The sequence below is a fragment of the Trachypithecus francoisi genome, unplaced genomic scaffold, assembly GCF_009764315.1.
Source record: "Trachypithecus francoisi isolate TF-2019V2 unplaced genomic scaffold, Tfra_2.0 Lachesis_group19, whole genome shotgun sequence".
NCBI lineage: Eukaryota > Metazoa > Chordata > Mammalia > Primates > Cercopithecidae > Trachypithecus > Trachypithecus francoisi.
Window position 1 is genome coordinate 48,490,714 of NW_022681464.1, and position 22,926 is coordinate 48,513,639.

Below are 22,926 nucleotides of genomic sequence, written 5' to 3' on the forward strand. Positions count from 1 at the left end.
CCGGCGGCAGAGATGAAGGCTGTGAGCAAGCGCTGAGACCCGAGTCCCACCCGTCCTGGTGGCAGAGGTGAGAGTCCCACTGTCCCGGTGGCAGAGATGAGAGTCCCACTGTCCTGGTGGCAGAGATGAAGGCTGCGCAGCAGAATCTGAACAGACACCCAGGACACTTTATTCTCTTGATCTCAAATTCTAAAATCACCCAAGCCCGCCCAGTCCCTAAGACATGGAGTGAAACGGCGATTACAGTAACGATCCGGTCCTTGCCTGAGGAGCCAGAATGGAGAGGCACAGCCCCAACCGCCTCCTGCAGCTGGGAGAGCAGCATGGAAGACACCCCGAAGTAGAGGGGCTAATCTCGTCTGCAGGGTTTCACCAGTGAGGTTCAGTTCCGCCATGGGCAGGTCATTCAGCAAAACAAAACAAAACAACAAAAAAAGAAAAACCCAGGGGTGCTAACTCCAGTCCTGGCCCCAAGTCCTCTGCAGCTCTGGGTCCCGACCCGCTGAGCGCCACATCCAGGTGCCCACAGGGGGAGGCACGGACGTGGCATGTGTCCTGGATGACGTGGATGGACACCAGCAACACCTTCACTGGTCTTAGTAGAAAAGCACTTTGGGTTTCTTCTTTTAATTAGAAAAAAATTATCAGGTTAAAACCACCTATGTTCATCCCCAGAGCACGCTGCAAATCCAGATACTAACATGGCCGCGGCAGACACTCCTTGGAGCTGGCTCAGCTTAGCCCTGGCCTAGAGGGTCTTCGGGGAGAGCAGGGGAACCCTCCCAGAGGCCCCCAGTGCACGGCCTGACCCCAGAGCTTCACAACAGACCCAACGGGTCTACACCGAAGAGTGAAGGAAGGTATGGCCAGGCAAAACCACCCTGTAACTCATGTGGGAAAAACCAAGGCATGTTATCACCCAATACGGAATTTCAAAATCTCTCCTAAAACAATTTCACATCATTTCAACACAGTTGGAAAATACTGCTTCCTACATGGTAAACACAGAGTGGGCGACCTGGAGAGAAGCTGCCCTCATTTCCCTGCTAAACCACAGAGCAGAAAATCAGGTGATTTTCTGTAATTCTTGCAAATGGAACAACGACTATCTCGTCTTGTTGGAATTTCTGGCCCAATTTTGTAACTGGATTGCCTGAATGAGTTACACTCTTTTCTTGAAATGTTGTTTATTCACCTACAGGAGAGCCTAAGAGTAAGACCAGACACGGGGAGAACCGCTTCAGTGGAGAAAGCAAGCAGTCTGCACTGCCTTCTTCACCACAGACGCCAGACGTGCACCTGGAGCGCCCCCTGCTCACCTGCTGAAGCTGGGAGTAGCCCCTCTGAGGCTGGCGCTGCTCCTACCTCATTTCACAGGTGAGGAAACCAGGATGCAGAGGTTTACTGGCCCCAAAACCCCCCGCAGCAGCTGCAAGAAGGCTCTGGAGGCCAAGTGCTCAGGGCAAATCCTCGGGACACGCGTCTGTACTGAGGATGTCGGCAGCACCTGGGGAGGCCACATCCTGTCTAACAGGCGAGCAAGACAAAGCCTCCGAGGTCACCGCGGAGGGGCTCGGGGCAGCCCCGGAGCTGAAGGCGGGAGCTGTGCTTCCAAATCCTCAAGGAGATGGTGCCACCCGGGGATTACGCATCCCGCCGCCTGCGGACGTGTGGATGGGACAAAGACACTTTCTCAGGAAGCTTCTGGGAGATGGATTCCACCAAAACGCAGAGACAGAGAACACCCCAGAGAGTGGGGAAGGCAACTCCTGGGGGCAGCGAGCAGTCGGGTGGGGGAGGCCAGGGAGTGGAGCGGAGAGGCAGCCAGGGATTCAGAAACAGCCAAAAACGAAGAAAGCTAACAAAAGTGAGGTAATTATTAAATCCAGGTAAAAACAGATGTTTAAGAAAGGGAACAGCATCAGCGTGTCCTATTCTATTTGGTAAGAGCAATTTACGGTCACAGGAAACACTGAGTCATTCCACACCCCCAAATCCTGGCATGTTGACATTGGCAGGGCGGAGGGAACAACAGACGCGGTCTTCATGTTGAACACTAAGAATCAACAGACGGCACATGTGCAGACACCGCACACAGGCCTGCGCAAACATGCAGAACTCCATACACTCCTTGCACACATGCAGACCCCACACACACCTGCGCACATGCAAGATGACATGGAGTCGGCATGGAGACAACCAAGCGGCCACCACCAGGGCCTGCTGAGTTTGGAAGCTGCTGGTTTCACACACAGAATGGGGGACGGGCATGAAGAAAGAGATGCAGCCAGGCGGCCCATCAAGAGCAGAGTCACCTCTGGGAGCCCGCGTCAGGCCCCTCCCACCTCAGACCCCACACTCACCTGGGCCCCCGGCCGCCTGCCGCGCTCCTCTCGCTGGACGCCGCTGCCCCGAGGGTCCGCTCCCTGCGAGCCCCTGGCGTCTGGGGCTGGGGCTCCTCCTCCTGCTCCTCAGGCCTCCTCTTCTCGCTGTCGCTGTCATCACTGCCTTCCCCGAGGATGTCGTCCACCTGACAAACGGCCAAGAGTCAGCGACAGACCTCTTTCCCGGGCCCCGTGCCCCCGCAACAGGCCTTCTCCCGGCAGAGTCCAGGGCTCTGAGTGTAGCAGGGTGGGGGCTGGAGGTGGGACTCTGCTTTCTACCTGAGCCCTGGGGATTGAAACTCAACCAATCCTTAACAAAGCCCCGGGTAAAAGAGCAAACCCAGACAGGCGGTTCACAGGCAAAGACTGGGTTTAAATTCCTTCTGTCCCTTATGTGAACAGGGACTTTGTTCCTAGTGTACTGTTGGATTTTATGGTGAATAACCAGCATATTTGCTTGAAAGTCTCAAGATCAGAGAGAGCCACAGCACGACTCCCGAGGGACGGGGCTTTCCAGGAGGCACCCCCATCCTTCCCATCCTGGAATCCAGGAGGAGAGCAGCCATCTGGGAGTGGAGACGTGGCCGCGCCACAGGGACGCTCGCTAGGATGCCCGCCCGCCCGCTCGCTCTGGGCACGCCTCCAATTTGGGACACATGCAAAGAGGGCGACTCCTGAACACCTGGGGTGCGCTCAGCCGGTCCTAGGCCTGACACGTGTGACGCAGATGGGAGTGGAAACAGGCGGCAGGCCAGTGAGCAGGTGATGGGAGCACTGCACCCACACCTCAGCCTCCTCGAACCTCAGCAGGCAGGAAACGGGTGCCGTCAGTGCCTCGCTGTGGCGGCGGGAGAGGCTGAGCCCAGTGCCGGGGAGGTGAACTCAAGTTCTCACCTCCTTTCCGCAACTGCATGGAGGTGGGAGAAGGACGTGCACAAAGAACCTGCACCCAGCATCGAGGGGCCCGCTCGGCCGATGGCCAGCGGGGGGAAGAGTGTTTTATGTCCAGCATGGATCACGTTGGAGGGGTGCTGGCGCACTGGGGGGGGCGCCAGCGCGTTGGGGGGAGTGCCGGCGCGTTGGGGGGAGTGCCGGCGCATTGGAGGGTGCCAGCGCATTGGGGGGGTGCTGGTGGGCAGCTCTCTTCGGGGCTCCCATTCCAGAGCACAGCCCTGCTCCCAGCTCTCCCATGTTGAGGGCATCTGTGTGCGAAGGCACAGCCGCGTGGTCCCCAAGACAGGCAGGTGAGGTGGGGCGGCCTGTCCACAGTCCCCAGCGCAGGCTGCTTCCCAGGAGGGGTCTGGGTATGTACATACTAGGCTGGGGCCTCGAGGGGCATTCACTGACACAGACCCACCCCCACCCCCACAGCAGCTACGAGAAACGGCCACAGCGGACGGAGCACAACTCCTGAGACAGGCGCCGTTCGGAGCAGGGGAGGCCGAGTCCAGAGTCACAGAGGCTCGGTGTGAGGCCGCTTTGATCAGAAATCACGGCTCAGCCCCCGAGCCCACAGGGAGGCCAACTCATCCACCCCGCCCAGTCTGCAATTTCAAACCCATCGCCACTGTCCAGCGAGTCACAGCACATGTGCCCTGGCCTGAATCATCAAAAAGCAGAAACATTTTAACCAATAGTTAATTAGCTAAGGCAGCGGCTTTATCATCAAGTCATGATAATGATCCCTGAAAGTAACACATGACCAGAGACGCTGGCGTGAACTGGTCATCAGAGCATCTAGTTACTTCAAGACGTTACTGCTGTTCACACTTCACCAGAATGCTTACATCACTGTATTTACTGTTTTGATGGCAAATCTCCTATGGGAATAATTCTACTCAATTCTATTCTGAAATACTTAGGGCCTTTAACACTGCATCACACGTTGTCAAGAGAGAAAAAAAGGCACTGTTAAAAATCTGTTGTTTTATATCTGACAGCCCAAGGGCAGGCGGGCCGGCCAACAGGCAACCCAGGGACCCCGAGGGACCCTCGCTAGCATGGCGGCCCACCTGGGAGGCCTCAGACGTCCGTGCCAACGCTGGTGACGCAGGGCGGCCCGGCATCTGTCCCTTCGCTGCCATCTGGAAGATCCGGAGGCACGCTGGGCACAGCCAAACCAGAAACATGGGCACACATTAAAACCTGACCTCGCCTACACCGTGCTCCGATCTCCTCTCCCTCTTTCTGCCTGACTCATGTAAACATACCAGTGTGGGAACAACACCTATCTTTCCTGGGCTTGTTGTTACAAAAAAGGTGACCGCACTTTTTGAAAAACAGTTTTCTGTACCACAGAAGCTTCTGGACTCAGGATGGGGTCACGTCCAGATGAGCCCATCACAGGCCGAAAACGCGTCAGCACACCCAGCCCAGCTGCCTTCCACACTCAGACATTAGCCCATCGCTAGCAAAGTCATCCAGCACAAGGCCGACTTGGAACGAGCTGTTCTACAGAATTCTGAGTCAAGATTCCCGATTCAAAGTGTGGTTTCTACCAAACACACATCCCTTGCACATCATTGCAAAATTAGAAAATTGTTAAGTGAATCATTATAAGTTGAGGGTCGTTTGTATTTACTTTATTTAGAACATGCTAACATAATTTTTTTTAATCTTAAGGAAAATTTAGAAGTATGTAAAAAGAAAAAACACAAATGAATTCATACCTAAGTGTCGGAATTTCTACCAAAGGGGAAATACAGATAACACCAGATGCTGCTGTATCCTGTCAATGCACGGAAATCAAATGTTTCTACCAACTTCCTTGCATGACCGGGATCACAGAATAAAACTACCCAGCTCTGTCCTGCAGTGAGGTGGGACGGCTTCGTGCGAGGATGGGAAATGAGAGGGACCCGGAGCAGGGCCTGGAAAGCGCCCTGACCACGAGAAGCAGAACAGGCAGAAACGAGGCAACACAGCTGGAGAGGCTGTGGACGGCGGCTCTGGGGCCCAGCAGGGTTTCCCGCAGGGCTGTGCAGGGGACAGGCCCCGCCTCAACCGTCTGGTGACCTCCCAGCCCTGGTTCCGGCACCTTCCCTTCCCCGCAGTTCCATGATCACACAAGAACATGCAGGGGGGCCGACACGTGGGTGTGAGTCTCTCTGTGAGCTGGCTGAGACAGAGGCGGGTGTCTGCGTAGAGACACGTAGGCTCCAGCAGATGACAAGACACGGCACCTCCTGTGAAAAGGCCACCATCCAACTGGCCAACTACATGCACTCAGCTCGAGTTTCAAGGAACAAATCTCTATTAAACATGAAGTCAAAATTTGCCTGAAAAACTATAATGTGGAGTGAATGTTTAAGTGAAATAATGCCAACTGGAAAGAAGCTTTTATGAACAGAAAACATCAACTAAAGAGGAACTTTAACAAAACGTAAAAAACCCCCAAAACTTGGAAAACAAACTCAAGGCATTCAGAAACTGCCAAGCTTGAGAGGTGGGACCCAAAGCCCTTCACTCAAGATGAGGCTGCAGGCAGCTCGTGTCCCCAGAATGATTCACGCAAATTACGCACTCCAAAATCCACCCACAAAGCTGCTCTACCTAGAGACTGTGACAAGTCTCTTATCAAACAAAAGATAACGTCTTATCTATTCAATGACACCTGCCGGAAAACTTTAATTCACTATCACTTCAGTAACCAAACCTTTCAAGAAATACTTAAAGCCCAAGGAGAAAAGCATTCTTTCCAAAGTTATCAACTTCACGGAAGAAAAATCAAAACCAAGTCCAAATACCTAAAGTTCCAACCATGCAAAGAATGATCAAATCTTTAGACATGGTTGTGACTTAAGTCTTTTTTTGCATCAACTGTCATCAACAACTTCTACTGACTGACTGGACAACAAAATGTACAAAACTAACTCATTCTTAAAGGATTTTGGTTAATCAAAATATTTTAAAAGATCAAGTCACAACTGTGGTTAAAAACCACAAATCAGGGCCGGGCGCGGTGGCTCAAGCCTGTAATCCCAGCACTTTGGGAGGCCGAGACGGGCGGATCACGAGGTCAGGAGATCGAGACCATCCTGGCTAACACCGTGAAACCCCGTCTCTACTAAAAAATACAAAAAACTAGCCGGGCGAGATGGCGGCGCCTGTAGTCCCAGCTACTTGGGAGGCTGAGGCAGGAGAATGGCGGGAACCTGGGAGGCGGAGCTTGCAGTGAGCTGAGATCCGGCCACTGCACTCCAGCCTGGGTGACAGAGCGAGACTCCGTCTCAAAAAAAAAAAAAAAAAAAAAAAAAACACACACACACACACACACAAAAACCACAAATCAGACATAAAGGGAAAAATCCCTGCTCTTCAGTAACAGCAGAGTTTCCAAACGTCACTGATTTCACGTGCACTGTGCGTATTTTAATGAATCTTCAGATGCGTCAGCTGTGCACGGCCGTGGGTAAGGGTTCTGGCCCTTTAGTTTCCCTGATTCTCATCCGCCATTAATTTTGCAGTCTATTGTGAGTCTACTGTTCGCCTAGGAGAAGGCTTCCACGTTAGCAGGTGCCCAGCACTTCCTGAACAAATGCCGAGTTCAATAAACACAGCTTCACTAACATGTTTAGGCTCCAAGACTCCACAGACACTAAGAGTGGAGCTGCAGACACGGCCTCGTAAGAAGCACACCAAGAAAAGCAGTGGCACCTTAGGGCCTCTGGACAGGCCCAGACGTTTAATATTTGTGTCACAGATTCCCGAAAGAGAAAGAGACTGGCCTTGAAAAAATACTGGAAGACATCGTGGTTGAAAACTCCCCAAATCTGCTGAAAGACAGGCATGGCTGCATCCATGTGTAGAAATGAGTGTGGCGGCCCTCTGCAGTCATTTGCTCAAAGACATGGATGGCCGCGTCCACGTGTAGAAAGTGTGGCCGTCGTCCACATTCCTTGTTTGCTGAAAGGCACTGATGGCCACGCCCATGTGTAGAGACGAGTGTGGCTGCCATCTGCAGTCCTTGTTTGTGTCCAACACCTCTTGCCTCCTTTCTCGGTGTGTGTGTGGGGTGGGGGTCAGAGCAGATCTGTGGAAAGGGAGCAGGTGAGCAGGGTCTTGAATGATGGGTGGGAGTGGTTTCAGGGGTCAGAAGAGCACAGAGCCTCGGGCTGGGATTGCAGCACTGCTGTGTTCACCAGTGCCAACTGCAGAGAAGCAGCTTGGACACTGCATAAGAGCACACTCCAGGCCAGACCATTCTGAAGTTCTACATCCAGGCACATTTCATGGGCAATAAGAATCTGCAAAGTTTTAACTTTTTGTGACAGCTTGAAACTTTTTGCATGTTGCCTTCAACCTGTTTTTGGTAGACAGACGTGCCATGTAATTGTTTCAAGTGGTCTGGACAGTCATCCTGATACTGGCGAATTCTTACATCTCATGGTTCTGGGAGCACTCCCGGCAACAGCGAGTTCTTATGTCTCATGTGATTTTGGGAGCACTCCTGGTGACGGCAAGTTCTTAGGTCTCACGTGATTTGAGGAGCATCCCTGATGTGAGTTCTTACGTCTCGTGATTTTGGGAGGGCTCCTGGTGACAGCGAGTTCTACGTCTTGATTTTGGGAGGGCTCCTGATGTTAGTGAGTTCTCGTGTCTAAGTGATTTTGGGAGCATTCCTGGTGACGGTGGCCCCACACCCGGCCTCTGTTCTTGAGGCATTTTATCGGGGTCATCACATTTCTTGGCTTCCACGTATATTAAATGCAGAATTTAAAAATGGTTAAGATAAAATTACAACGTTAATTTTCACGGCCTTCAAGTTTCTTCAATGCCGTTTCAGGTGAAGGCCTACTGACATCACACCTGACGCTGCTTAGGCACGTTCTGGACGTGGAGATCAGAAGCAAGTGCTACGTGGGGGACCGCTTTTTCTTTGAAAGCAGAGACATCAAGTGAGTGGTCTGCTAGCTGTAGACGCCTCTGCGGTTTAAACCCAAGAAGAAATCCAGATGCCTACCGGGTCTGACATTCCCACAGCACTGACCGGGCTGAGTTCTCCAAGCTGCTCCTCATATGCGGGGCGGGGAAGCCCGTCGGGGGGGTGCTCTTGGGTCAGCAGCTTTGCCCCTCCTCTGTCTACAAGGAGACCCTTCCTCTACCACTGAAGCAGCAGACGCCTAATACACTGACGTGCCGGAAACGGCCAGAGGTCTCAACACTCCTCACTCAGTGGCCCCTCCACAGGCTGCACCTGACCTGGTTCCAGATCCACTTGACTCCCCATTACCTGAGTCCCAAAAGGAGAAGCAGCCCCCACCCCATGTATCCCCAGGATGAAGAGAGGCCACGGCAGCCTCCAGGGAGCACCACGGGGCAGGTACCCAGTTCGTCTCACAGGCCCACAGGGGTGCAGGCAACGGGCCCGAGAGACAGGCTTATCTGGGGTGCAGCTGCCTCATCTGCCCCAAGCACAGGCAGTGGAAGAGGGACAGATGTGAAACGAGGCTGTCAAGCCAGGGCTGGGTCATGAGGAGCTTCCTGAGGCTGCTGTAATAACCACGCACCACAGCTCAAATGATCCAAATTCATAACCTTAGAGCTGTGCAGGTCAGAAGTCCAACATGAGCCTCACAGGACCAAAATCCAGGTGTCCACAGGGAGAATCCCTTCCTCACGTCTTCCAGCTCCTAGAGGCCTCGGGTCCTTGGCACCGGGGCTCCTCTGACCCCTTCTCCTGCCTTGCAGGCGCTGATTGTCTTAAGGGCCCAGGACTCAAAGAGAATCAAGCAGGCTTTAAATATTCACAAACATAAAACCCTCTGGCCTCTCTCCCATGCACAGAACAATCCACCGCTGCAGTCTTCCGCTTTCAATACCATTTGTTCCCGAAGAGCCGCATCTGGGGGTTTACGATCACTTTTTATTTCTGAGAGAAAGGATGAGGTTTTGGGGTGGCTGAAAGCTGCTGAGTACATTCAAGACATCTGTCCCCCATTTCGAATTCAACCCCCTTTGATATCGAATAAGAATCAAGTTGTCACCACTGCCTGAAACAGGACTGCGCGGGGACCAGACCCTGGGTCCTCCAAGCCCGACCAGGAAACCAGGAGGGAGATGGGATGTGTCAGCGGCTTCCAGGTGGGAAGAGGTAGAGTCTCTCCCTCCTCTCCTCCTGCCCCTGGTCCTAGGCAGGTGGCTGTTCCTTATATAGAACCTTCTGGAATCTCAAATAAAGTGGTCTGGGCTTATAGGTAGTGGTTGAGAAACATTTTTTTTAGAGAAAACATTTTTGTGAAACAAAAAACAGCTAATGTTCAAAAAGACAGAAAAATGGCAGAGAAATTCAGCACATCTGAAAAAAGGTCTGATCCTCACAAGATAAACTGGTATCTAAAAGTGATAACCTGAGTTAATGAGACGAGTCTGCCCTGAACAGAACCATCTGCATTTTTCTGCTACTGTTGAAAATAAACAGGAGCTGCTTTCCTCCTCAAGAAACTTCTGCCGCCTTCTGGATGCAAACAGAAAGGCGGCTCCCTCCAGAGGACAGCGGCACCAGGCGGGCAGGGAGGACGGCCTCTGAAGGGAACACGAGGACCTGAGGGAAGGGCATGGCCTGTGCCCTGACCGGTTGTGGGTGAGGACCCCACACAGGTGCCACCCACGAGGGCCACTTACAGGAGGACACGGGATGTGGTTTCCCAGGACGGTCCTTCTAAAGAGCAGTCTCCGAAGGACGGTGCTGCGAGATCCCCCGCCCCAACACCCCGACTGTTGTGGAACCTTCCATCGGGCGGCCTGGGACCCAAGAGGAGAAGCGCGCGGGCCAAGGGCCAGGACACAGGAGTGAAGCAGGACCCAGCTGAGAAAACCCCGACTCCACCGACGCGGCCTAAAGCTCTCTAGTGCTGTGGTAACGAGATGCTGTGAGCATCACCAGCCACTCTGTGTGTGTGTGTAAGGCCCACGTGCAGCGGACACACAGCGCTCCAGCGTTTCTCAATGGGGGCCTGTCGGCGTGGGGCAGGGGAATCACTCCTCCTCACGACCATGAGTGCCTCCAGACCCTGTCCCATGTCCTTGGTGTGGGCCAGGAGAGCAGGAGGGGCTGGGCGGCGTTGGTCCTGGTGAAGACGCAGGCACGAATCTTAAGCCACAACTTCGACGTGTTCTCACGCCACACATTGCAGACACACCGCTTAATGCCGCTCTGGGTCTCCTTGAATAGGAAGCTCCGTGAAAACCATGAGCGCTAGTCTCGAACTAGACACGACTGCACAAGTGCAGAATTCTCGCTCTGCCTCCACCCGCACACCGCAGCTCTGCGGCCCCAGCACGAGCGCGCCGTGGGCACCAGGGCGTGGTTGGCTCACCTCTTTGTCCATACTCTCTAAATCCTCCTTACAAAGAGTGTACAGCGGCATTGTCTCAGACATACTGGGCTGTCGCTTTCTTCTAGAAGGGCCAGGCTGCTCTCCGTCCGGAGCGTCAGGCAGCTCTTCGCCGAACGTCTGCGGCTGGGGTGGCGGAACCGCTCTGAAAGGAATTTCATAGGCCCCACATGAGGAAGTCGGTTTGAATCGCACTTTTCAGCACTGAGTCAGACTCCTGGCTCTCGAACTGGGCAAACACTCACACCCCAACAGGGAATCACAGGAAAAACGTGATGTTGCGCCAACACGCTTTTCAGAGTTTAATAGATCAGAATTGGCTAATTGAGCCAGGCTGCGTGGCAAAACATGTTTCTGACTATCCTGTGGAAAAGTACCACCCAACTTCTTTTATCCACAAAACCCCCCTGAGGCAGAGAGCATCTGCTGGGCTCCAGCATCTCAGAATAAAGGGCAAAGAGACACAGGAGACTAAGCGTGTTCTGGGAACCCCCAGGACACGCCATTCACCCTGAAAACAGGGTCTGGAGAGCTACATGGCAAAATACAAAACAAGAAAATGCACCATCTCCAGGCTGCGAAAACAGATACAAAAAATGGCGAAGTGGCAAAACAGGTCAGTGGGCTGAAATTAGAATCATTTCACAGACCCGCACGGTGGCTCACGCTTGTAAAGCCAGCACTTTGGGAGGTCAAGGTGGGTGGATCACTTCAGGTCAGGAGTTTGAGACCAGCCTGATCAACCTGGCTAAACCCCCTCTCTACTAAAAATACAAAAATTAGCCCAGTATGCTGGTGCGTGCCTATAATTCCAGCTACTCAGGAGGCGGAGGCAGGAGAATCGCTTGAACCCAGGAGGCAGAGGTTGCAGTGAGCCGAGATCACGCCACTGCACTCCAGCCTGCGCAACAGAGCAAGACTCCATCTTAAAAAAAAAAATTCACAAAAAAACCCAGAAAAAGGTAATTCTTGTGCTTGCATGGTTAAATATTAATGTAATAAATAAACTAGAAAGGGCCAATCTTCTGTTTCAAGGACTTTTCTGCTATGTTAAAACCGCAGCTCCATTTGAAATGGTTTTTCTCCTCTATACATATCTTTCTCGATCTGGATGTGTAAATCTTATTAATATATTCTAATGCATGCCTCTGACTGCTGGAATTTAAGGCAAGCCTCTGGGAAAATGGGTGGTGCTGCCCTCCTCAGAGGCGGCTGTTTCTAGCTGCTGGTTCTTCCCTGAGTGACCAAAGGACGAGACCAGGAGGCACTGAGCGTGCGTCCCAGACACCAGCTCGCTTGGGACAGGCACAAGGATGAGGGGATAAAACCCATCCTGGTGAAGGAAAACAGGCATTAAGTCAAAGTCACAAAACTAAAAAGACACAACTGTATTAGGCTATTTACAATGAAGAGAAGATTTTCTGCCCAGAAATCTGAAGGTGCTGATCTGTGCTGTTTGGAATTCAGGACTTCCTGAGCCTTGGCAAAGTCCACTCTTCACCTTGGCCCTCTGTGAACACACGTTTCCCATCCCGCGAACACGTGCTTCCCACGTGCATTTGGCTGAAACACCTATGTACGTATAATCAGACACACGCAGCTCAAACCAGTGTTGTTCAAAGGGCCAACTGCACTGCTATTTTAAACTGAATTAAATGTTTCAATTAATGTTAAAAACCTGTGATAATTGCTCTACTCCAGCCAAACACCCCACCTCTGAGGTCTCAGAGAAGGCCATGGGGGAGCCCGTGGGGAGCCCAACATCCAACCCCACTGGTCCCATCCATGTGGGAGGGTCAGGATTGTCCCCAGCCCCCACTGGAGATGCAGACACTCCTCCCATGGTGCCAGCGATGACGACGTGGGGAGCCAGGACTGCCACAGCAATGGCGTCACCCCCATTCCCACAGGCGTCCACCAGCAACAGCGTCACCCTCATCCCCCACTCTCAGGCATCAAAAAGAGGCCGTGTGGGGAAACGGACTCCTGTCCCGACTGGCAGGAACTAGGGGGCCTCCACTCCTGCTGGAGCATGGCCCAAAAAAAAAATGAGCGATGGGAGAAGGTTTAAGTAAGATCCAGAGTCTCCTGACATGATGTGAAAAAGGTCCAGGTTTCAATCTGATGTCACTTGCCCCAGCAAGAACCAGGAAGATCTCAAACTACGGAGAAAAGGGCAATCAACAGAGGCCAAGCTGAGGGGGCAGAGATGCTAAGATTCATAGTGACTTACAGCATCCACGATAAAAACGCTTCAATAGGCAACTGCAAATACGCAAATGAAAAACACAGAGGGTCGACAAAGAAACAGAAGATACAGAAATTTTATAACTGAAAAATAAAAACTAAAACCAAAAAATGTCACAGACAGACTAGCAGCAAATGAAGGAGACAGAAGAAGGCTGTGAACCTGAAAATCTAACAGAAATCACCCAACCCGGACAACAGAGAAAATGAGCCGACCAGGAAAAGGCACACAGCTTAGGGACGCACGAGATACGAAAAGCCTCAGCATCCGTGTCCCTGCCGTCCTATGCATGGCAGAGATGGCCTTGAAAAGCAGTGGCCGGAAATGTCCCAAAGACGTCAAAAGACATAAACCTTCCAACTCAAAAAGCAGAGTCAAACCTAAACAAGGTAAATCCTCCAAATCTACACCAGGACACCTCATCCTCAAACCTCAACTAAAGATGGAGAAAAACCCTGAAGGCAATGGAAGAGAAAACACAGCTCACCTACAGGAAAAACGGCCAAAGACAGAGGATCACTCATCGGAACCACGGAGCCCAGAAGGAAGCCAGATGTTTCTCAGGCCCTGAGAAAAAGGAAGATCAACCCAGAGTCTTGTCCCGTGAAAACGTCCCCCAGCAAGGGAGAGACTGCAGCGGGCCCAGGCCTGCCCCAGAGCATGATGGACACCGCAGGGCAGGCTGGGAGGGAAGGGATCCCCTCAGGGAACTCCGCAAGGACGGAAGCAGGAATCCAGGCAAGCCCCGGAGACCCCGCTCTGGTTCTCTAGATCACACTTGACTGTCGAAACAAAAGTCATAAGAAATAATCCCAAAGCAAGCAGAAGGTAAGAAATAAGGAGGCTGAAAACCAAAAAAAAAAAAAAAAAAAAAAAAAAAAAAAAATAGAGGTAAGTGGAGCAATTCCTTCAAAAACACAACCAACCACAACTCACCCGAAGCAACAGGTCCTGTGAAAAGCCCTGTAACTATTAAGGAAAAGGAACATGACATTTTAAATCTGCAAAAATAAAATCTCCAGGACCAGACGATCTCACTGGAGAATTCTCCCAAACACGTGAAAGGAAGCGGCAGGTCTACAGTCTCACCAGGGATGCTGGAGGGCGGACGCTTCCCACCTCACCACGGCAGGCCACCGAGCCACAACAAACCCGGGACAGACGGCACACAACGTGACAAGTGCAGCCCCACAGGCCCCTCAACATCAACATGAAGACGCTTCACAGAAGTGCATCAAGGTTACCACACACCACAGCCAAGGGGATTGGTTTCTGGGTTGCAAGGTTTTTTCATGTCCAAAAATCAGTCAATGTGAGCACCGCATACTGACAGGCAAAAGAAGAAAAACCACACACACCAGAATATCAATCAACAAACACCGGAACAATGCAACACTCACTGGTGTTAACAACTCACAGAAACAGGAAATCCAACTTGATCAAGGGCATCTCCGGGCAGAAAACCCAGGAACAGACCACACAGGTGCACCTGAGCACACCTGAGATGCTGGGGCAGAAGCAGCCGTGGGGAAGACAGCGCCCGCGACAATGTCTGGCTAGGGCCAGAAAACCAACCTCAAGAGCATCGCGGGCTGAGGTGTCAAATGAAAGACTACAGATCTTTCAGGATAAAACATCAACAAAATCTCTGGGATCTGGGACTAGGCTACTAGTTAACCTCACATCAAAAAGCACGATTCCTAAAAGAAAGAAGTGATAAATAGAAGCTCGTGAAAATTAAAAACTTTTGCTCTGCCAAAGACCCTCTAGAGGATGATCTGCCTGACTGGAATTCAGGGCTTCCTGAGCCTTGTCAAAGTCCACTCTTCGCCTCGGCCCTCCGTGAACGCCACGCTTCCCGTCCAGCGAACACGCGCTTCCCATCTGCATTTGGCTCAAACACCCATTTACGTATGACTGGACGCATACAGTTCAAAGCAGTGTTGTTCAAAGGGCCAACTGCACTGTTATTTTAAACTGAATTAAATGTTTCAATTAAATGTTAAAAACCTGTGATAACTGCTCTACACCAGCCAAACACCCCACCTCTGAGGTCTCAGAGAAGTCAAGCTGCTGCCTGGGAGGAAAGGATTTGTAAGCCACACAGCCAACCAAGGACTAGCAGATGGAACACACACAGGAGGTGATGTTCAGTGGCATTATTCACCACAGAAACGCAAGTCACAGCCACAACCAGCTCCGGACACATCTATCAGAATGGCTGCAATAAACAGCACTGGCCAGGCCACCTGGGTCACTCACCACCACTGAAAATGTGAAATGATGACGCAGGTATTCCAGAAAAAGGTCTGGCAATTTCTTTAAAAAGCTAAACACACACTCATCATCCAATTTAGCAACTGTACCTACCACGGGACATGTATCCCAAAGAAATAAAAACTTAGATAGGCTAAGTATCCCATATCCAACACGCTTGAGACCGAAAGTGTTTCCTATTTTGGTTTTTTGAATTTTGAAGTATCTGTGTTACACTTACGGGCTGAGCATCTGCAACTGGTGACCCCAAATCCGAATGCTCAGATGAGCACTTCCTTCCAGGGCCACGTCACTGCTCAGAAAGGTGCGAATCTTCGTGCTCAGAAAGCTGTGAACCTTGGAGCATTTCTGATTTTGGATTTTTGGATGAGATGCTCAACCTGCGCAAACATTCAGAGCAAAGGCTGGAGACAACCCAAACATCCCTCAGAGGGGGAACAGTGAAGCCACAGACGGCCTCTCCACACACCACGAGACACGGCTCAGCGAGAAGAGGACATGAACGAGGGGCGCAGAGGCTCCAGGAACCGGCCAAGGGAGAAGGGTCAACTCCAGAAGGCTGCCGACCACCGTCCACAGCACTCCGCAGAGGGCACGGTGCAGGGAGGGACAGCAGGTGGAGGGCCAAGGGTCAGGGAGGGGAAGTGGCTGAGGCTGTGAGGGCTACAGGGGAGCTGGTGGGGGTTCTGTCTGGATGAGCCCCTGTGGGTCCCAGTGATGAGCTTGTTCCCCACTTTCACAAGAGGCAACCACAGGGGAAACGGGATAAAGGGTCCAAAGGGCCTCTCTGCATCATCCCTGTGAGTCAATCTACAAACATCTCAAAAAGTTTAACGAAAAAACTGAATGTTCCCACTCACGCACAGGTCCACAGTGAGCCAGGCTGCCAGCCCAGCACCAAAAAGCTCAAAGCCAGAATTAGAAAAAATGTACAACATTCAAAGCCTTAGATGAGGACCAGTCCAGGGACGAAGCGCCAACCGCCCTCACCGCTGAGCGTCCGGTCACAACGGGGTCTACACAGGGTTCCGGGGACAGAAAGAGGAACCACCACTCTCAGGGATGAAGGGCGACGGGGCCACCTCCACAGCAGCACAACCAATGCACACAACAGATGAGGCCTGGGGCCGCGCAGGTGTGGGAGTCACCGTAAGATGGGGTGCCACGGGGAAACCGGGTGACCAATGCACACAACAGATGAGGCCTGGGGCCACTCAGGCGTGGAACCCACCTTGAGACGGGGTGCCACGGCGGAACCACACCAGCGCTGTTACAAGGGTGTGAGGGTGGCTGCAGGAGACCACACTGGACTCCTGTACAGGCGAAGTGGTCCTGCAGGCACCAGGGGTCCACACGTGGAGGGGCATTGCGGACACAGCTCTATGTAGTGCAGGGGACTGGGCAGGTGCCACACGAACTCAAACAAGCAGGGGGGACTCTTGGATTAAACCAGAAGAAACCCCTCTGCCTGCTCCCCCAAGAAGGAGGCCTACAGAGAAAAGGTAGGGTGTGACCAGACGCGTGGCCGAGCCACACAGGCCCAGGTCCTCACTGCAGCAGAAAAGCCCCGCAGAACTCCTGCCGGCTGGTCCCGTTTCCTCGGACTTTCAGCACTACATCTAGCCTGGGGAAGGAGACATTCAAGCAGGCATTCCTTTTTTCTAATATAAATAGGCAGTTTCATCAATTTTGAAAACCATCAAAAAGCAGAACCCAGGCTCATGTTAGGAGAACCCAGTTTCCAACACGTCCAAGTGAAGGGAGAGACATTTCCTTAATGTGGCAAAGGTGTGCCCGCCTGCAATCACCCAGGCCAGGCGGCCCGCTGCCACGGCCACAACACTGCTGTGGCAAAGGTGTGCCCCCCTGCAATCACCCAGGCCAGGCGGCCCGCTGCCACGGCCACAACACTGCTGTGGCAAAGGTGTGCCCCCCTGCAATCACCCAGGCTAGGCGGCCCGCTGCCACGGCCACAACGCTGCTGTGGCAAAGGTGTGCCCCCCTGCAATCACCCAGGCTAGGCGGCCCGCTGCCACGGCCACAACGCTGCTGTGGCAAAGGTGTGCCCGCCTGCAATCACCCAGGCTAGGCGGCCCGCTGCTGCGGCCACAACAACACTGCTTCCCGCCACCAAACTGACGATTATCGCAACCTAACAAATCATATTAACACCCTTTCATATAAATGAGCTGGTATTAACTGATTATTGGTATTTTGGTGCAAATTACACTTTCAGATTAAAAACAGCAAAAGTCAACTTATTCAAATGAACTGCAGCCCAGTGTGAGTCTTCCTCACGAAAGACAGGCAGAGCTGAATGGTGGTTTATGACGTGCCATTCGAAACTGAACTGCTGCTGTTCACGTAAACTATACACATTTCAGAACATATACACAGTTATCGGTTGCTATGTTATTAGTGTCACTCAAGTGAAAGTGTTTGACTTTATTCAAATCCAGCTTCCCATCTGCAAGTATGTTTTCAGGTAACAATTATTTTTTTCTCATTGATCTTAGAAATTCCTAGCTCACTTCAAGCAAGGCTGAATTATTAAAAAACCAGTTTTGTATCTAATCTTTAACCACTTTGTGTAGTTTTAAGACAATGAGGACAGGAGCTTGAGACCAACCTGGGCAACATGGTGAAACCCTGTCTCTACTAAAAATACACAAATTAGCCGAGCGTGGTGGCTGGCATATGCCGGTAATTCCAGCTGCTGAAGAGGCTGAGGCATGAGAATTGCTTGAACCTGAGAGGCAGAGGGTGCCGTGAGCCAAGATTGCACCACTGCACTCCAGCCTGGGCGACAGACCAAGACTCCGTCTCAAAAAAATAAATAAATAAAAATACTGAAGAAAAAATAAGTCAAAGGTTTGTGATTTTACTTCAAAAAATTTTTTTCTGAGACAGGCTCTCACTCTGCGGCCCAGGACGGAGTGCAGGGTGCGGTCACAGCTCACTGCAGCCTTGAACTCCTGAGCTCAAGCGATCCTTGTGGGTCCACCTCCCAAAGCACTGGGACTACAGTGCCAGCCCCTGAACATTTCAGTCATCAGTATGAAAAGCAGCATCTAAAGAACAGGTGCTGTTCACAGTACTGATCGTGTGGCTGCTTTAAACTATGTGAGCGTTTTGCAAAACTGCAATTTCAAAGCTAAATCTCAGCAGTGTCACTTCAACGCACGTATCTGTCCTGCCATCGTGCTGCTACTGATTAGAATTACAGCACACAACAGACCCTGACTTCCTAGATATGGGGTCTCTGCATCATTTGGCTCTAGGTGGTGCTGGCCTGTTCACTGACTGGCCCACAGCAACCCCATAGGCCAGGTTCCACCATGCTGTCCTCAGAAGGGTCCAGGAGCTTTGTCAACGGGCTGGAGAGTTGGAATTAACTGAGTCAAACGAAGGAATAAGAGTAGCATCAAAGGACTAAGCCCTGATTTAGGGAAAGAGACCTGTTCCCAGTCCCTGGAATCACCGCTGTGGTGAGGGGCTGTGGGCTGGGCCTGAGCAGCTTCAGGGCAGGGCTGGTCACCAGAAGGCTTTACAGGAGCAAGTGGGCAGTGGGTGGGATCAGCCGTGCCTTCGCCACAGACGGAAGGACGCAGAGCTTCTGGGGGACATGCGCCGTGCTCACGACCCTTCTGGACCCTGCCCCATGCACCCCCTCATTTGGCTGTTCTTGAGCCTTTAAAATAAACCGGTACTGCTGAGTGAAACGTTTCCCAACATTTCGTGAGCTGATTCAGCAGACGATCAAAACTGCACAAGTCTGTGTCTGGGGACCCCCAACCCTGTGGCCAAGCTGGACGGTGAGGGGCCTGGAGGCCCGAGACGAGGGCAACCCTCAGACGAGAGACTGAGCCCATACACTCAAGGCCTGATGCCAACTGTGGGTCGTCAGCATCAGAAACAAGTTGAACTGCAGACACCTGCTGGCTTCGAAGAGCTAGAACAGCAGTGTTGGAAAGACACCTCGTATGAAAAGCCCAACCAGCCCGCGACAGGAAGCCCTTCTAAAGACCAGAAACAACATCACCATCAGGATGCCTTCTGAATGACAGGAGACGACATCGTCACCCGGACACGACGGGAGGTGACATCACCACCGGGCGCCTTCCTGACGACGGGAGGTGACATCACCACCGGGCGCCTTCCTGACGACGGGAGGTGACATCACCACCGGGCGCCTTCCTGACGACGGGAGGTGACATCACCACCGGGCGCCTTCCTGACGACGGGAGGTGACATCACCACCGGGCGCTTCCTGACGACGGGAGGTGACATCACCACCGGGCGCCTTCCTGACGACGGGAGGTGACATCACACCGGGCGCCTTCCTGACGACGGGAGGTGACATCACCACCGGGCGCCTTCCTGACGACGGGAGGTGACATCACCACCGGGCGCCTTCCTGACGACGGAGGTGACATCACCACCGGGGGCCTTCCTGACGACGGGAGGTGACATCACCACCGGGGGCCTTCCTGACGACGGGAGGTGACATCACCACCGGGCGCCTTCCTGACGACGGGAGGTGACACTGTCACCAGAATACCTTCCTATGCTTCAGGATGACATCATCTCTGTGTGGCTGGGGATCCTCTTCCCTGTCATCAGAATGGAGAACCCTGGACTCATCCCAAAACCCCCATCCCCCAGGTCCCAGCGCGTTGCCAGGCTGCCACACAGTAGGCCACCCTGCACCTGCCCACCTCCCAGTCGCCCGACCCGACTCCTCCTCTTAGCAACACTCCCCACTGTGACCTCAAGGGCCGTGAAATCAGCCAAGAGGGGCACACGCTACTCTCCAGAATCACAAAAGACAAAACACAATCTATGAAACAGAAAACCTGGGAGGAACCAGAGTGCATTTCCAGAGGGAGTGGTCTCTCCCAAAAGCGGACTGGGCTTTGTCGTGGTGCCTGGCGGGGGGCCTCCTCACTCATCTGCCCACTCAGGCTCGGGAGCTGCCGCCCACTGTGCAAAGGCCACGCTGTGGCCACCCCTGCTCCTGACCTGGGAGGGCCATGCAATCCGGGCCTCAGTGTCCCCACGCAGGGACAGTGCTGGATCCTGCAAGGGCTCGAAAAGGATACCAAGCCGTACCTCTCCATCTCCCCATTAACCATGAGCACCCGTCTCCCTGCAGCAGCCTGCGTTCTGCGCCCGTCGCAGGATTTGAGGCGTTGTGACCTGTCAGAGGGCTTCCAGGGCTGAATACACACCAGGTCTTGGTGGGTGCTCCTCACCCAGGTCAAGTTTAATCTAGTTAAACTTTTGGTGAATTTCAAAGCAACAACCATGGTACAAAGACTCCTCATTTAAATCTCCAAGAATGTCCCATGGGGTCTGTAGGGGCCACAACCTCAGGCTGACGGCTGATCTCCGGTCCACACCGGTGAACAGGCACAGAAGCCACGTGCTCAGGAAGCATCACCTGGGGCCTGCAATCTCCCCTCTCCAGGGCAGCACAGATCCCAGCTACCAACGCCTTCCAGTCCAATCAAGTTTCCCTTCCTCACAGTGCTGTTTACCAACCGCCACTGCCACCACCCCTGCGTCTGCTCGGTGTGGAAACAAAGAGGGCAGCCCAGGGTCTGGCAGAGCAACGAATGTGGAGCTGGCCGAGAGCAGCCGGTGAGGCGACGGGGGCGGGGGGCTCAAAACCAGCCCTGCTCTGCCCATTCTCTGCTGAGTGTTCCCAGGACCGAGTGCTCTGCGGGGCGGCCACAGGTGTGCACATGCAGGTGCCTGGACAACATCTGAGAAGCTGGTTGGGGGGTTTTTGTTTCAGTTTTGGGAACCAAGAGAGGACAGAAGAACAAAAGGACCCAAGAGAGCAAGTGGGGGCGGCGTTCCCACAGGTGGAAACGGGAGTCACCGTCTGCGGCCTCCACCCACCCTCACGTTGGGCAACTGGAGCCATCCCCCTAATGGCCCAGAGCAGCAAGCTTGAAGAGCCCTCACTAGCCGGGAGCAGCGGCCGCACCGCCATGTACCTGAAGGAAGAGGGCTCCTGGTGGACGGGTGGGGAGCTGGGGGGCGCTGGGGGCCCCCGGGCGCCCGTCCTGATGAGCTTCCCCGTGTTGCAGTCGTAGATTCGAACCTCGGGGCCAGGCTGGGCCTTGGGAAGAACCGGCACTGGGTGGAACAAGGTGGTGGGGGGCACACCCTCCCGGTCGGGAAAGGCTGCAGGACTGTTCTCCCTGTCGGAGGAAGAGAACAATGGCCATGAGCAGGGCGTCCAGGCGACGCAGGGCAGGCACGCAGGGACATCTGGCGGGCATTGCCTAGGTGCGTGAACCAACAGCTGTCCGGTGAGGGAACGCCTGGCAGGGACGTGCTGGGTGCAGCGAGGACCCACCTCTGTGCCTTGGTGTGGTCGTCCCTGAGCGGGAAGAGCTGCTCCTCCACTTTGTCCCAGCGCTCCAGGCAACTCCACAGCCAGTCAGGGTTGACCACGTGCAGGTGTCCGCACTCCTGCGCCTGCAGCACCTTCTCTGTGCCTGCGGGAGACCCAGCTGCGTCAGGCTGTCTTGGCCAGCACTGGAGGCTCAGGGCCCACATCTGGCTGCACCCACCAGGGCCCTCACCAAACTGCACCTCACCAGGGCCCAGGGCCCTCACCCGGCTGCACCCCACCAGGGCCCAGGGCCCTCACCCGGCTGCACCCCACCAGGGCCCAGGGCCCTCACCCGCTGCACCCCACCAGGCCCTCACCCGGCTGCACCCCACCAGGGCCCAGGGCCCTCACCCGGCTGCACCCCACCAGGGCCCAGGGCCCTCACCCGGCTGCACCCCACCAGGGCCCAGGGCCCTCACCCGGCTGCACCCCACCAGGGCCCAGGGCCCTCACCCGGCTGCACCCCACCAGGGCCCAGGGCCCTCACCCGGCTGCACCCCACCAGGGCCCAGGGCCCTCAGCCGGCTGCACCCCACCAGGGCCCAGGGCCCTCAGCCGGCTCCACCCCACCAGGGCCCAGGGCCCTCACCCGGCTGCATCCCACCAGGGCCCTCACCCGGCTGCATCCCACCAGGGCCCTCACCCGACTGCACCCCACCAGGGCCCGGGGCCCTCACCCGGCTGCACCCCACCAGGTCTCAGGGCCCTCACCCGGCTGCACCCCACCAGGGCCCTCACCCAATAGTACTCCACCAGGGCTCAGGGCCCTCACCAGGGCTCGGGGCCCTCACCCAGCTATAACCACCAGGGCTCAGGACCCTCACCCAGCTGCATCCCACCAAGGCCCTCACCTGGCTGCACCCCACCAGAGCCCAGGGCCCTCACTCAGCTGCACCCCACCAGGGCTGCCCACTGCAGGTTCCCATCTCCCAAGCCAGGGATAAGCAGCCATGGGGGGAAGTGGTGGATCTCAGACGAGGAGCCGGGCACAGCGGGTGACATGAGCATGTGTTCAGGAAGGCCCGTCAACAGTGAGGCCACAAACACAGAAGCAAAAAGAAACGTGAGCACAATTCGGGGGGAAGGAAGGAAAGCGAGAGAAGGGTCAGGAGCTGGGCAGACACAGGGCAGGGCAAACGGGCACCTGAGGGGCCAAGGAGGACCCCAGCCTGGCCCACCTCCATGCTCAGGAGAGAAGGGCCAGGGCAGATGGGCACCCGAGGGGCTCAGGAGGACCCCGGTCTGGCCTGGCTCCATGCACAGGAGAGAAGG

At 54.1% G+C, this 22,926-nt stretch overlaps 1 protein-coding gene across 4 annotated transcripts in view; it reads right to left on the reverse strand.

The window, feature by feature from the left end:
• The window catches only part of CTDP1 (CTD phosphatase subunit 1), a 71,708-nt gene that overhangs the window by 11,991 nt on the left and 36,791 nt on the right, over positions 1–22,926 (reverse strand). For 3 of the 4 annotated variants that reach the window (XM_033178466.1, XM_033178469.1, XM_033178467.1), the window contains exons 9-12: positions 21,616–21,757; positions 21,251–21,457; positions 10,703–10,865; positions 2,364–2,530 (exon numbers count right to left, since the gene is read on the reverse strand). In XM_033178466.1, the coding sequence (XP_033034357.1) occupies positions 2,364–2,530; positions 10,703–10,865; positions 21,251–21,457; positions 21,616–21,757 (679 nt within the window). The remainder of the gene's footprint in view (positions 1–2,363; positions 2,531–10,702; positions 10,866–21,250; positions 21,458–21,615; positions 21,758–22,926) is intronic. The other variant, XM_033178468.1, reaches the window with a different exon arrangement.